Below are 13,167 nucleotides of genomic sequence, written 5' to 3' on the forward strand. Positions count from 1 at the left end.
TCTGCAATTTGATAGCCCCAAAGCCAGAGTCAGCTGACCCAGGCTAGCTACAGGTTATGTCTACACAGGGATAAAAACCACATTGCTGGCTTGGGTCAGCTGACTCAGGCTTGCAGGGCTTGGGCTCTGGGACTGAAAAATTGCTGTGTAGACATTTGGACTTGGATTGGAGCCCAGGCTCAGGGACCCTGCAAGAGTGGAGGGTCTGAGCTTGAATGTTTACCCAGTGATCTTTGTAGGCCCAGCAGCCCAAGTCTGAGTCAGTTGACCCAGGGCAGCCACAGCCATGCTTCAGGGCTTTTATCCTTGTGTAGACATACCCACAGAGATCCTAACTGACATGGAGGCCCCTGGTTCACACATTAAGACCGCCCCAGTTCCAAACAGTTTTCTGCCTAAATATACAAGACAAATGGTGGGAGGGAAACAACTTGCCTAAGGTCACCCAGCAGGTCAGAGCTGGAAAAAGAGCACAGGTTTCCTAGATCCTAGTCAAGGGCCCAGTGTATCAGACCACACTGACTTGAAGAAAGAATGGCAAAGAGGTGTTTCTTTTTAGCTCTGTGGATACCTGCACTAGATTTCTGTGGACTGCTGCAGTCCCTGGGTGGGCCCTGTGCTAAATTCAGTTGTATGCTGTTGGCTGGCCTGTGGGAGAGGAGCAGATGGTCTCAGGCCAGTTCCTAGGAACCAAGTGTCTACACCTGCCGCCCTGGCCCTGGTAAGTAACTAGCTATCTTCTTGGCAGCCTCTGGGAAGGCAGGTTGCGGCTGGACATGGACTAGCCTTTCCCCTCCTAGAGGTGTCCCCTCCCCAGAGCCAAGGTACAGGGGCAGGACAGCCACACACAGCTGCTGCCTACTCCCTAGGTATTCTAGCACCGGTCCCTGCACTGGGGTGCGGCCAAGGGCTCCACGTCCTGGGCTGGGCGCAGAGAGGTGTAGATGCTTTACTAACACTTTTTGCTGCAGCACTGGCACCCAGGGGCCCCTGGGCAGCCGTGAATGGGGCCCTCAGGGAGCTCCAGGCAGCCCATCACGGGAGTCGCAGAACCATCCAAGGGATCCAGCAGGATCGGGTGCTTGCCCCCCCCCCCCCGACAGGGACTCAGCAGCGGGTTGCAGGGGGAGGTGCCCGCGCAGGCTAGGCTGGGGGTGCCACGGTCCCGCTCGGGGGCTGGCTGGCGCGTCCGCCCTCGCGCCTCCCTCTAAGGTGAGCTGACTGGCTCCGGCGCTGCGAGAGCCGCGGCTGCACGGCTCCGGCACACAGGCGCGCGGCGGACCCTACACAGCGCTGCCGCTCGCTCTCTCTCTGCACTCGGCCGGGGAACATCGTGCCACCCTTTTCTTCCCCAGCCCCGACGAGACTTAGGGGAGCCCACCCCTCTCAGCATGAACGCGAGGAGAGTGGAGAGCATCTCGGCGCAGCTGGAGGAGGCCAGCTCTACAGGCGGTAGGACTAGGGGAGCATGTTGGGCTTTGATTCTTGTTAAGCAGAAACCTTGCAACTTGTCAGAGCAACCCGCTTTGCATGAGAGAAATAAATCTGTGCTGGCCTGAGAGAGGGAGGCGATTCATGTATGAGATCCAGATCAGGGAAATGTTAAATGCCTAGCAAAACCTGTCCTAAGGTGTCCACTGTGAACCTTGCTGGTACTTTTGCCTTTCCTGAAATTAGCGGAGGCTAGATATGAAACTGCCAAATGCAACTGCACGTGTTCTTTCCAATTGCTAACTCTCACATGAGGTTATTTTGCTCAGTCACACTTGTACTTTCCTGCATTGATCACATTTTGTACTTCCCTGCATGTGTAATGTCTAAGTAAAAAACAGAACTATCTAGTTGAAGTCAGTGACACTCTGTAAAACAGAAACACTATCTGGACGCTCTCTTCTTGTTTTTCTTGTGTTTTGCAGTTCAACCTATTCCAAAGAAACTGCATGGAGTAACTTGCATTTTAGAAAGGAAACCAGGGAGCAGGGGTTACAGTTTACATCCAACCTGCACAGGAAACTGATTTATTTAGATATGAAACTGTTTGGATGGAGAGAATGTATTTTTATTTAAATTGCTGTTATTATGGATGATGCCGAATTCTTAACAGCCTGCTGGGTATCAGAGGTGAGAATTCATGCAGAAGTCTTGCAAAATAACATTACCTGGTCCTTTTGACATGTATTTGTCAAGGAAGGATGCAAATGTGTTAATATTTCCTGCTGTATTCTTAGACTCCTGCTTGCAAACTGCTTGATACCAAGCAGAGAATAACATTGGCCTTGAAGTGAGGTTACATAAAGAGGCAGCAGAGTCCTAGCCACTGCCTACTTCCTACTGCTTCAAAGTAGTCTTCTAAGCAAAAGTCTGTGATCCACGTGCACTCTGTAGGATTGTACCTATTGTCCACTCACTGCCTGGTCTAATGTCCCCAGGCAATGTTCTGCTTTCATATACTTTTCTCCCTTTCAAAAATTAGGGTTTGCAGTTTTACAGTCAGGATATTAGGGCACTTGATCTTCATAAAGGAATCTTGATCATTATGTGTGTAATTGTGTTTTTTAGGCTATATTATTAAACTGTGTATTTGTATCAGATGGCAGAAAAAATAAGCTGTGCTTTAGAAACAAAGTGTCTTTTTAGTTTGAGAAGTAACTCTGTAGAAGTGATGCTGTGATACTCCTTATTTCTTGTAAACTGTAGAAACTTGGCCTGGAAACCACTGAGACTTTTTCCTGTCAGCATTAGTCTCTACTTGGGAACTAAAAATCAAGCTAGTTTCTTTCTTTCTCATATTATCTCCTGTAGTAAATATTCTACATGCCAAATTATTCCCTCAGTTACACCTGTGAAATCTCCATTCAAGGCTCATAGGGTTAAACAGTATCAGAGGGATAGCCGTGTTAGTCTGGATCTGTAAAAGCAGCAGAGAATCCTGTGGCACCTTATAGACTTAACAGATGTTTTGGAGCGTGAGCTTTCGTGGGTGAATACCCACTTCGTCAGACACAGGTAGTGGAAATTTCCAGGGGGAGGTATATATATGCTAGCAAGCAAGCTAGAGATAACGAGGTTAGTTCAAGCAGGGAGGCCTCTGTTCTAAGTCAAGTACGTAGGTGTAAAAACCCACAGTAGATAGGAGAAACTGTTCTTGTAATTGGCAAGCCATTCACCAGTTCCTTTGTTTAGTCCCAGAGCTAGATGGTGAGTCAATTTGCAGATGAACTGAGAAGCCCAGACAGGTTCTCTTTGAAGTCTGTCCTGAAGATTTTTCTGAGGATCCCACCTTAATGGTTCTGCCCTATAAGATGCTGGCCAGTACGTAGTACAGTGAGGAGAGGTTTGATAAATACACGAAGTGTGGACTAACATTCCTACAGAAGAGTTTTTGTTCTATTATTCCATTCCTGATATCTGAATTGGTCCATCTTTCCGTCCATTAGGTGACTGTCCAGTTTGGCCTCGAACTAAGATTAGCATTAGCAGTGGAGGCATTGCTGGCTATGTGGCGATATATTACTGATTGCGTGGACTTCACAACAGGGAAGCAATGAACGCTAGATGAGTGGCTACAGGAGCCTGATTTGTGGTTTAAGCATCTGTGATGGCGCTGGTGTAGATCTGTCAGGGCAGATTGGCAGTCCAATCGATTATTATGATTGCATGGATGGCTTCCTGACAGATTACGTATGGAGTTACGGTGTGCAGTGCTGGCTATCTGAGAACTATGGCTCTTCTTAGGTTGGCAGGTGTCTGTGGGGGCAGGACTGGCCTGCCACCCTAAGACCCTGTGAAAGTGTGGTCATTGTCCGGATGGGTTGGTAGTCCTGATGAGCGTTGAGGGTTTGTAGCACTGGGGGGCTTAGTCTTGTGGGCCAGTGAGATCCTTTGGTTTTCTTTCTTGGTCTGTCTTGGCAGTAGGAGTTCTAGTACACGTCTGGCGCTCTGGTTGATATTTTCCTACATTTCCTCTGCGGGTATTGTAGTTTTGGAATGCTTGGTGGAGATTTGTTAGGCTGTGTCTCTGTCTGCAGGTCTAGAGCAGATGCTGGTCTGTCCCTCATGCTTGGCCTGGTAGACTAATGGACGTGTGATGTGCCCGGATGAGTGGAGGGGCATGAAGGTAGGCATAGCGGTTGTAGTGTTTTCGTGTATATATGATGCGTGGGTGTTAAGTGACCATCAACATATTGCATCACTGTGAACAGTCACTATGGAAAAAGAAGTAAGATGCACACAAATCAGGATATCAGGTCTAATGGCAATATACGAAACCCTGTAGGAGGGTCTACCTTCAAGCTCCCTGGCCACACGCTGTATAGCAGGACCTAAGTGGCCTATCTGCAGCAAAACAAACTTCAGGACCAACTTCAAAGAGAATGCTGAGTTCAGTCATCGCACAATTGACACATCAGCTTCTGGACTAGCACAAAGACTTGAATGGCTTTCCAACTACAAACCGAGTTCCCTCCCTTGTGTTTCACACCTCTAACTGGCTGCCAGGCCTCATCCTCCTGATTGAACTAACCTCGTTATTCTCTAGCTTGCTTGCTAGCATATATATACCTCCCCCTGGACATTTCCACTACCTGCGTCTGACGAAGTGGGTATTCACCCACGAAAGCTCACGCTCCAAAACGTCTGTTAGTCTATAAGGTGCCACAGGATTCTCTGCTGCTTTTAGGGTTAAACAGGTGGAACTAAGGTCATAATTTGGAGACAGTGGGGTTGCACAGCTATTACTGAGGCATAATTTGGCCAATGGATTGTTACTAGAAGTGATGTGTAAGAAAGGGTGAATGCAGCATGATTTTTCTCTTCACTGGTGGAGTTTTCAGAGTTAGCAGTAAGGGGGAAATGTTTGCATGTAAACTGAGGAAATAAAATCTGAAACACTGGGACATAATAAACATGAAATGACTAGATGCAGTTTTTACAGAAATACTTTTTTTAGATGAACCTGCGCTTTAAAATTTTAACATGTATGTTCAGCAGAATTACTCTTTTGGTTCTCTTGACATGCATCCTGCTTGCTCATAGAATTTTTAATGGGCACCTCTTTAATATACATGGTTGATATTGATAAAATTAGTAAACTGAATTTTCACTACTTAATTCCAAAAAGCAAAGTGTGAATTTTTACAAAAATATAAAGCACTCAGTGTACACTATTGTGGCAGGAAATCTTAAGGAGGAAAAAAGTTGTTGACCACATCTACTTTATTGTAATTACAAGTCTCAAAATAAATGGCTCCTTATATAAGACTATTGTACCTGGGCTCACAACTCATAATAATTAGCCTGATTTTTCTTGTCCCTGATCATGCGTTACTGTACCAGCTGGACTTCACTGGGACTATTATGAGTAAAGTAGTGCATGTGTATCAGTCTCTGCTGGATTTTAGTCTTTACCTTTAAAACTCAAAATATCTTAGTTACCAAGGATAAAGCATAGTGTGATATTTACACTTACAATATTAGGCTTTAATGTTGTTTAGAACAGAATCTTTAAAACGATTTTGGATAAATGTCATTTGGCATTGCTAAGGGTCTTACAACTTGACCATTTAAAGGGGCAGTGTCCAATCAATTTAGGTCCTTTTTGTAAAATTTTGTGCTTACTGTTTTCAAGAAAGTTGCTTCCCTGATTTCTTTTTTCAAGTCCCAATGAAAACAACTTTTTAAATGTAAGTATATTTGCACTGCAGTGTCTGTACCATGAACACTTTAGTATTTCGCTACTAGTGCATAAGAATCAGAAACTAAAACAGTCAACAAAAATACTACTGTTCCTCTGCATCACTTTCTAAGCTGAATATAATGTGAAAAGTAAACAAACTGCATTAGTGATAAGTCTGTTAGGTTTTAAACTGTTGTTGTTTTAGTGATGTTAACAACAGAGAGAAGGACATCTAGTTTATGTTTTTCAAAGTGACAGTGCCTTTCCATATTTTATTTGGTGGGAAGTTACCATATTGAATCTTAAAGGCAGCACTTTACTACAAGTTGCCTACAATGGGAGCAACACTGACTGCTGGTGCAGTCAGGAATGCCCCCACTCCTAGAAATTGATGAAGATTAAAGCTGAGCCATATTGGTAGGGCAGTGTCCATTCCTGTGTTACAGATGTTCTGCGGATGAACAGGTTACACTGGTTGTAGTGTTGGGATTCTGGTGTTTTCACAAACAAAACCTTTACAAAATCCATGTCTCCTTTATATAAAAGATTTTTTTTAAAAAGCTAAATGGAATGAGAGGACTGTGGTTTGTTTTGCAGTTCTCTCCTCTCCATCCCCAAATCTGTTTTACAATTCAAGAAAGCAGCTATTATGCACATTAAATATATAGTAGACTCCACAAGCAATATTATGAAGATGTATTTACAAAGCTGTAAAATTTGGTTGGGGATAATAGTTATCTTGTCTCTTTTTTGCTCCCCTCCACGCTGTGAGAGATTCTTGTGCATTAGTGCTAAGTAAGTAGTATTAACACTCTTCCATCAACACCTGATTTCAGCAGCTGAAGGCATCTCTGGGAGAAAAACGCTAGAAGAAATTAAACAAGAGACAGGCAGAGAAAGGGGAAGGAGAAGCTACACAGGGAGAAAGATGAAAAGAGACTTGGTAGGAAAGGAGAAGGAAAGAGAAAATACACAGGAAAGACAGTTGCAGAGAAAGGAAAAAAAGAAGCTAAAGGAGGCCTTCACAAAGCACTTCAACTAATACCAGAAATACAAGAACTATTGGAAAAAGATAGGAACCCAGTTTGGTACTGCTGGAGCAGGGAGTGTAAATTACACTTACTGATGCCAGTTCATTCCCCTTTGATCTTCCTAACATGGTGGGAGCTAGAATTTGTTCTGGGGTCAAGGAATTCTGCAGTAGGAAGGAACTGAATCAGTTTCTCCTAGGATACCTTGGTCAGTCTCTTTCTGCTCGAATGCTCCCATTTTTTTGGCTGCAGAAGACCTCCTTCCAGGATAAGGAGGATTATGGCCATTTTATGCTGCTGCAGTCTTGTTCCATGGACTTTTCACCTTTGGGGTCTTCTGCCATGTTAACATGAGGCTGGAGAAAATCTAGCCATTTGTGTAGTGGTTTTTATATTCCCTTTATAGGCACTGAATTGAGTAAATATGCTATTTCCAAGCTGTGCACGTTCCTGCAGATGTTATGAATACACAAGCAAAGGAACAAATGAAACGGACTTACGAAACGTGAGGGAGGAAAATCAGTATTTTAAACGGAATAGTATGCAGTCTGCAAGGGAAAGTGACATAACATTTAAGGGAGAATGGCAAACAATGTAAATTAATATATAATACTGCACTTGTCTCCTTTTGCCTCTGTATACGTGATATTTCAAAAGTGTACACCATCCTGTATTCAGTAAACACCCCAAACTCCAATTGACTAAAGGGAGATTTGGCATTCCTTGTACATCCAAAAAATCAGGCTCCAAGAACACTGCAGTAACTAGATATTCCACAACAATACACTGAAGAGAAGATGTTTAATCTTTAGTTTGAATATCCCTTTGTCAGCATAGGTCATAATCTCAAGTCTAGTTAAGTAACTATTTTTGGATTAATTATATGCAAAATTCTGGTAGAGATCCTCACTTCACATTATAAACAATAACTTCACTGTTAAAATACCTCGGCTTCCCTCTGAAGAGCAATTTTACAGGGTTTGTGTCCTATCTATTTTGCATTGTTGAGCAGTTACTATGCAAGCTAAGGGTATTGATGAATAAGCAAATACACTCAAAGTTTCTTCATATATATAGGGTCTGATGCACATACTCCTTTCCCAGCATTTATTCAACTGTTGTAAAATATATTGAGGCAGATAGTGTCTATCAGTTAATGCAGCTATAAAAAGACAAAATCGCACGTGTCATGGAAAGCTTTTATATTTGAATCAGATGTACATAGAAGACAATCTTAAGGTTAGCGCTGAATATTTGATATGTGAAACATTTAGCTGTATTTTATCCAGTCTCAGCCATTCTCTTTACCATTATGATTTATGCTTGGTGTTTGGTGCATGACAAAGAGAGCCCCTAAAAATACCATGAAGGCGGGTGATTTTATTTTATTTCATGGATGTGCACATTCTTGTCATGCTGTCCTCCTCTTCCTGCTTGTCTCCTCTTTCTTGTGAGCACAAAGTGTATTGAAATACATTCTATAAAGATCTTGCTCTCCAAATCATTCAGAGTGATGTTTTCCTCGATTTCACCATTCTAACTTCATACAGAATGGAACAGGCAGTAGGGACAGCATGTGTCTGCTTTGGGATCTGCAACAAATGCAAGGTCTGCAACTCCCAGGCTCATCCTGGGTCCCTTTCTATGAATTGGACTCTCAAGTGGGAGGAACCGCTTATTGCTATACCTTCTTAACCCACCTCCAGAAATAGCACTGAAAAGGGAAGCCCTAACTTCTTCTTTTCACCACTGAACACTCCCCTGTTGCAGCAGGGATCTCCGCAAATAGCAAATTGATGTTGGCAGGCAGGTAGATTACGTGGATGCTGTGGCCTGGATCTGGAGTTCTTACCAGTTAATAATGGACCCTGCAATAACAATAGTAAATATTTTTAGTGGTAACCCACTGTATGTTTTTTACACCACAACTGCAGCAAAACTCTACTCCTTGGTTCTTTTGTTGGTGGGTTTCCTTACAGAATGACGTTTCCTCTGCCCCTTCCAAAATGGCTAAATTGCTCATGAGGAAACAGTCGACAAAGAGGTGGGTGCATAACTGTCTGCTTGTCTCAAGTTTTACGAATAGTTTTCATAAGCAGCACTGTTCATTGAATATTTTGTATTAGTAGTGGCTTCTTCTATTACTTGAGACGAATGAAAAATGGCACACAAGGTTGTGAAGTGGGCTAAAAGCCAACTATGTTTTAGTAACAACTACAGTCAGTACATTCTGGACAAAACAGCATGCTTATTTATTGGCATGCATTCTGATTGATAGACCCAGGGCTCATTCTGGGGAGGCAAGGAGAACATCAGTAAGGCACCTCATTCGTTCCAGTGGGGCAGGATCTGTCTGTGTTTCAAAGCTGTGCAGTAGGAGGTGGGCCTAGCTGCAAGCTTGTATGGGCACCAAGTCTCCACAGATTTTGACCTGTGATTTATCTGACTACTCTGTATGGTGCTATCAAGAGGTCTGGTGATTTGCATGTGTTTTCGTTTTTGTTCTAGCCATCCCTGCAGAATCCTGCCCTAACTAGCAGGATCTCTGCTTGCCACTGCTGTGCTCACTAGGGCCAAATTTGGCCATAGTCTATAGAGTTGGGTAGACATAACAAATGGGAGAGCCTTCCAGAAAAGTTGGAGACTATGTAACTAATTATCTCCTGTCTAGAGAGATCCTATGGAGATTTGGCAGATGATTAATTATTGTTTTCTACTGTTCTCCTTTTAATAATTATTTTATAATCCTATTATATACTTCCTCCTGTAGCATAGTTCTTCAAACCTATGGGGTCATCAGGAAAGGAAAATTAAGATTCAGGTATGCCACTCCCCTATTCCTTATGCCCTCCTGATGAGATCCACTGTGCTTCTGTCTCCTACATCTGTGGAGGCAGTGGGCATGATTTGGCCCAAGACTGACTGACTGATAAGAATTCAAAAGGTCTGTATGAAGTTGCATGATTGGAACCAATTAAAATATGTGGCCAGGTCCCAATGATACAGAGCGCTCTTACCAAGGGGAATAAAGCAAAATGCAGAATAAAAGTTCTCTATTAGCATTTATATCATGCTTTATGGCATCCAGGAAAAGAGCTGAATGCTATCTTCAAAGCAGCCCTGTCTCCACCTCTCCAGAGTCAGAGATATGGGAACCCAGAGAAAGGGACAGCAGTAATAATTTGTAAAACAGCAACATGGGAGTTTTTAATAACACCTTTAATAGCTGGATTCTCCTGGAAGGATAACCCCAGCCTTGTGGTCATTGGCTATAAACAGAGGATTGGCAGGTTGTTCTGGGGGTTGGGGAAAATATTCTTAGATATCAAGCAATTTAAGGCACTTGAGAACTGTTCAGTTTACATTATATTGCTTCTGTCTTCTACAGAGAAATATTTCTTTGCCCACAAGATCCCACATAATGAATTTATATTCTTTATTTTATTGTTTGAACACTGATGGTGTGCTTGGTGCTCTACAGAACAAAGAGGACAGAAAGTTCTTGCTTTCAAGGGGCACAGTCCTGAGATTGGGACCCATATCTCTCACTTTATTTTAATGAGAATTGAGGGCTCTTGGGAAACAGTCAGTCCTGCACAGGAACAGGGCCTAGATGGTGTACTAGGAGACTGTGCCTGCAAACTCATGCTCACGTGAGTAACCCTGACTTACCCAAATAAACCCATTGGCCCTGATACTGCAAATGCTTGTGCATATGCTGATAGAAATATTGAGGTGAGCAGTTAATCATTTCCTTAAATGTTTGTAGGATATACACTGTAACTTACTTAAAACTGCCTTCATCAAACAAGGACCCACCGGAGAAGTAGATTGCGTCATGAAATGGGCTGCCCAAATACCTCAAGAGAACCTGTTTCAATATAGAACTGAAACCCCTTCTGACTGCACAGCCCTAATTGTCACCTATCACCCCACACTGGAACCAGTGCAGGATATCATCAACAACTATAACCCATAATTAATGGGGACCCCATCCTGACAGAAATCTTTCCTGAACCCCCATATCTGGACTTCAAATAATTCCCCAAACACTCCAAGCTCATCATCAGAAGTAAGGTCCCCACAGACCAGGAGACACCAACTCAAAGTGGCACCAGACCCTGCCAGAAGAAAGGATGCAAAATCTGCAGATATATGTCCTCTGCTACAATGATCAACACCACCCACAATACACCTTTCCAGATCCTACATATGCCTATCACAACATGTGGTGTACCTCAACCGGTGCACTAAATGCCCCAATAACAATTATGTGGGTGAAACTAGACAATCACTATGCACTTAAATGAACTCATGCAAGAAAATGATTAAAGACAAAAACACCACATCTGCCCTTTTCACAAAGTTATCACTCTGTGTCTGACCTCTCTCCTCATCCTCAACAGAAACCTGCACAACACCTTCAAAAGACAAGCCTGGGAGCTTAAATTCAAAACTCTTTTTGACAGTAAAAATCATGGACTGAATAGAGATACTAGATTTATGCCTTATTACAGCAATCAATAACCCACTAACCCCCCTATGTCCTAAAACTGCGGAGATATTAATGGTCTGCTCTACCTCACACAGTCTCTTGAAACATATGCTAGCTACTTATGCTAAAAAATCTACCCCACCTTCCATGTAGCTGTGACATATGCACTATCTTTCCCAGACCTGAAGAGCTGTGTGTGGATCAAAAGCTTATCTCTCACCAACAGAAGCTGGTCCAATAAAACATATTACCTCACTCGCCTTGTCTCTGTAGTACTAGAGTCATTTTACTTCAGTGAGACTACTTGTGTGACTAAAGGCTTGGCTACACATCAACAGCAATTAAATTAGCCATTGGTGTCCACACTGCCCTCCTTCTGCTTGCACCGACTGATGTGGGAAATTGTGGGTCATTGATGGCCACACAGGGCTCATAGCTGAAGCCCCCAGCCCTGGGGCTGACAGCTGGAGCGGAAATGTGAAATAATAACAGGTGTAAAACTGGCAGGCTTCCTGCTGTGAAAAGGAGCCCCAGGCTGGTGGGCCCCAGGGTGGGGAGCTCCTGCCTTGAGCCTCACATGGGGCTGATAGCCAACAGATGATGTAAGTAAAAGTGTCTACAGACACTGCATCACTCTAAATACACTGACCTATGCGCTATGCCTCCCGGGAAGGTGGACCTTAACGCCAATTTAACTCTGTAGTGTAGACTAGGCCTAAGTGTTTGGTGACTTGGTTGCCCATTGCTCAGATTGTTAGAATTATGGTCCAGCATGTGGATATTTAGTAACCTTTGTTCACAGGAGATGTGTTTTATAATACATAGGCCCAAGGTAAAAAAGTCAGCAAAATCCAGGTTTAAAAGAGGCTAGAATTAATAACAAGGGAGAAATGAGTGATTGAAACAAAAGCATAAGGTTGAGGATTTGAAAGAGTGACATTTAGAGTTAAGAGTTCAGTTGGATCAGTTGACAGTTTGTGTTTTTCGACAAACAATCTTTTTAATTTCATTTTTTTTCTTGGCGTCTATACCAGCTAGTTTAAATGACCCCCTATGCGTAATTGTAATGGGTGCTAATTTCAAATGAGCTGTATTGCAATTATTTTTAATTAATACTATTGCTTTTTATTTTTCAGTTAAGCCTGGGAATGTCTATTATAGCCCATAAGAAAAGTGTCCATTAAATCAAAAGAATGTGGATGTATACAATATATATTTTTTTCAATAATCGCTATTTTGTATTTTTAGGACTCCCTAAATATTTTCTCGTAGGATTTTTATCGGTCTCCATATTTTTGCTGTATGTTTTATGCATGTTTAAGGGATGTAATCCCCAACACTATTATAGAATTCTGAAGTGAATTTATTTTTGCTGTTTTATACTCCTATTTCACTTGCAATCTAGAGTTTCTTTAGAGATGCGTTCCACAATCATGACCCAGCAGTGCAGAGTGTTGCAACACCTAATTTTTAGGTGCCTAGGAAATCACAGGAATAGTGGGATCAGCAAAGCCCAAGTTAAGTGCTTGGGTTTCCTATACAATGAATGGGGACACAGGCTCAGATTGGAAAGGAAAACCTTAAAGGTTTTTAAGGTCAGTGTCATAACTGTAAAGGAAAGGGTAACAACCCTTCTGTAGACAATACTATAAAATCCCTCCTGGCCAGAGACACCAAAATCCTTTTACCTGTAAAGGGTTAAGAAGCTCAGGTAACCTGGCTGACACCTGACCCAAAGGACCAATAAGGGGACAAGATACTATCAAATCTTTGCAGGGTTTGGGGAGAAGAGTTTTGTGTGTGCTCTTTGTTTGGTGGTGTTCTCTCTTGGGACTAAGAGGGATTGGACATCAACCAATGTTCTCCAAATCTTTCTGAGCAAGTTTCTCATATTTCAAACTTGTAAGTAACAGCCAGGCAGGCATTTTAGTTTATCTTTGTTTTCTCAACTTGTGAATTTTACCATT

General features: G+C 42.7%; 1 protein-coding gene across 1 annotated transcript in view; it reads left to right on the plus strand.

Annotated features, from left to right (window-relative positions):
- The first annotated feature begins 1,268 nt into the window (after positions 1–1,268).
- The window catches only part of KCNIP4 (potassium voltage-gated channel interacting protein 4), an 849,343-nt gene continuing 837,444 nt past the window's right edge, over positions 1,269–13,167 (plus strand). The window contains exon 1 of the mRNA XM_075066548.1: positions 1,269–1,452. Within this exon, the coding sequence (XP_074922649.1) occupies positions 1,392–1,452 (61 nt within the window). The 5' untranslated portion in view covers positions 1,269–1,391. The remainder of the gene's footprint in view (positions 1,453–13,167) is intronic.

Source organism: Chelonoidis abingdonii, chromosome 5 (assembly GCF_003597395.2).
Source record: "Chelonoidis abingdonii isolate Lonesome George chromosome 5, CheloAbing_2.0, whole genome shotgun sequence".
NCBI classification, from domain to species: domain Eukaryota; kingdom Metazoa; phylum Chordata; order Testudines; family Testudinidae; genus Chelonoidis; species Chelonoidis abingdonii.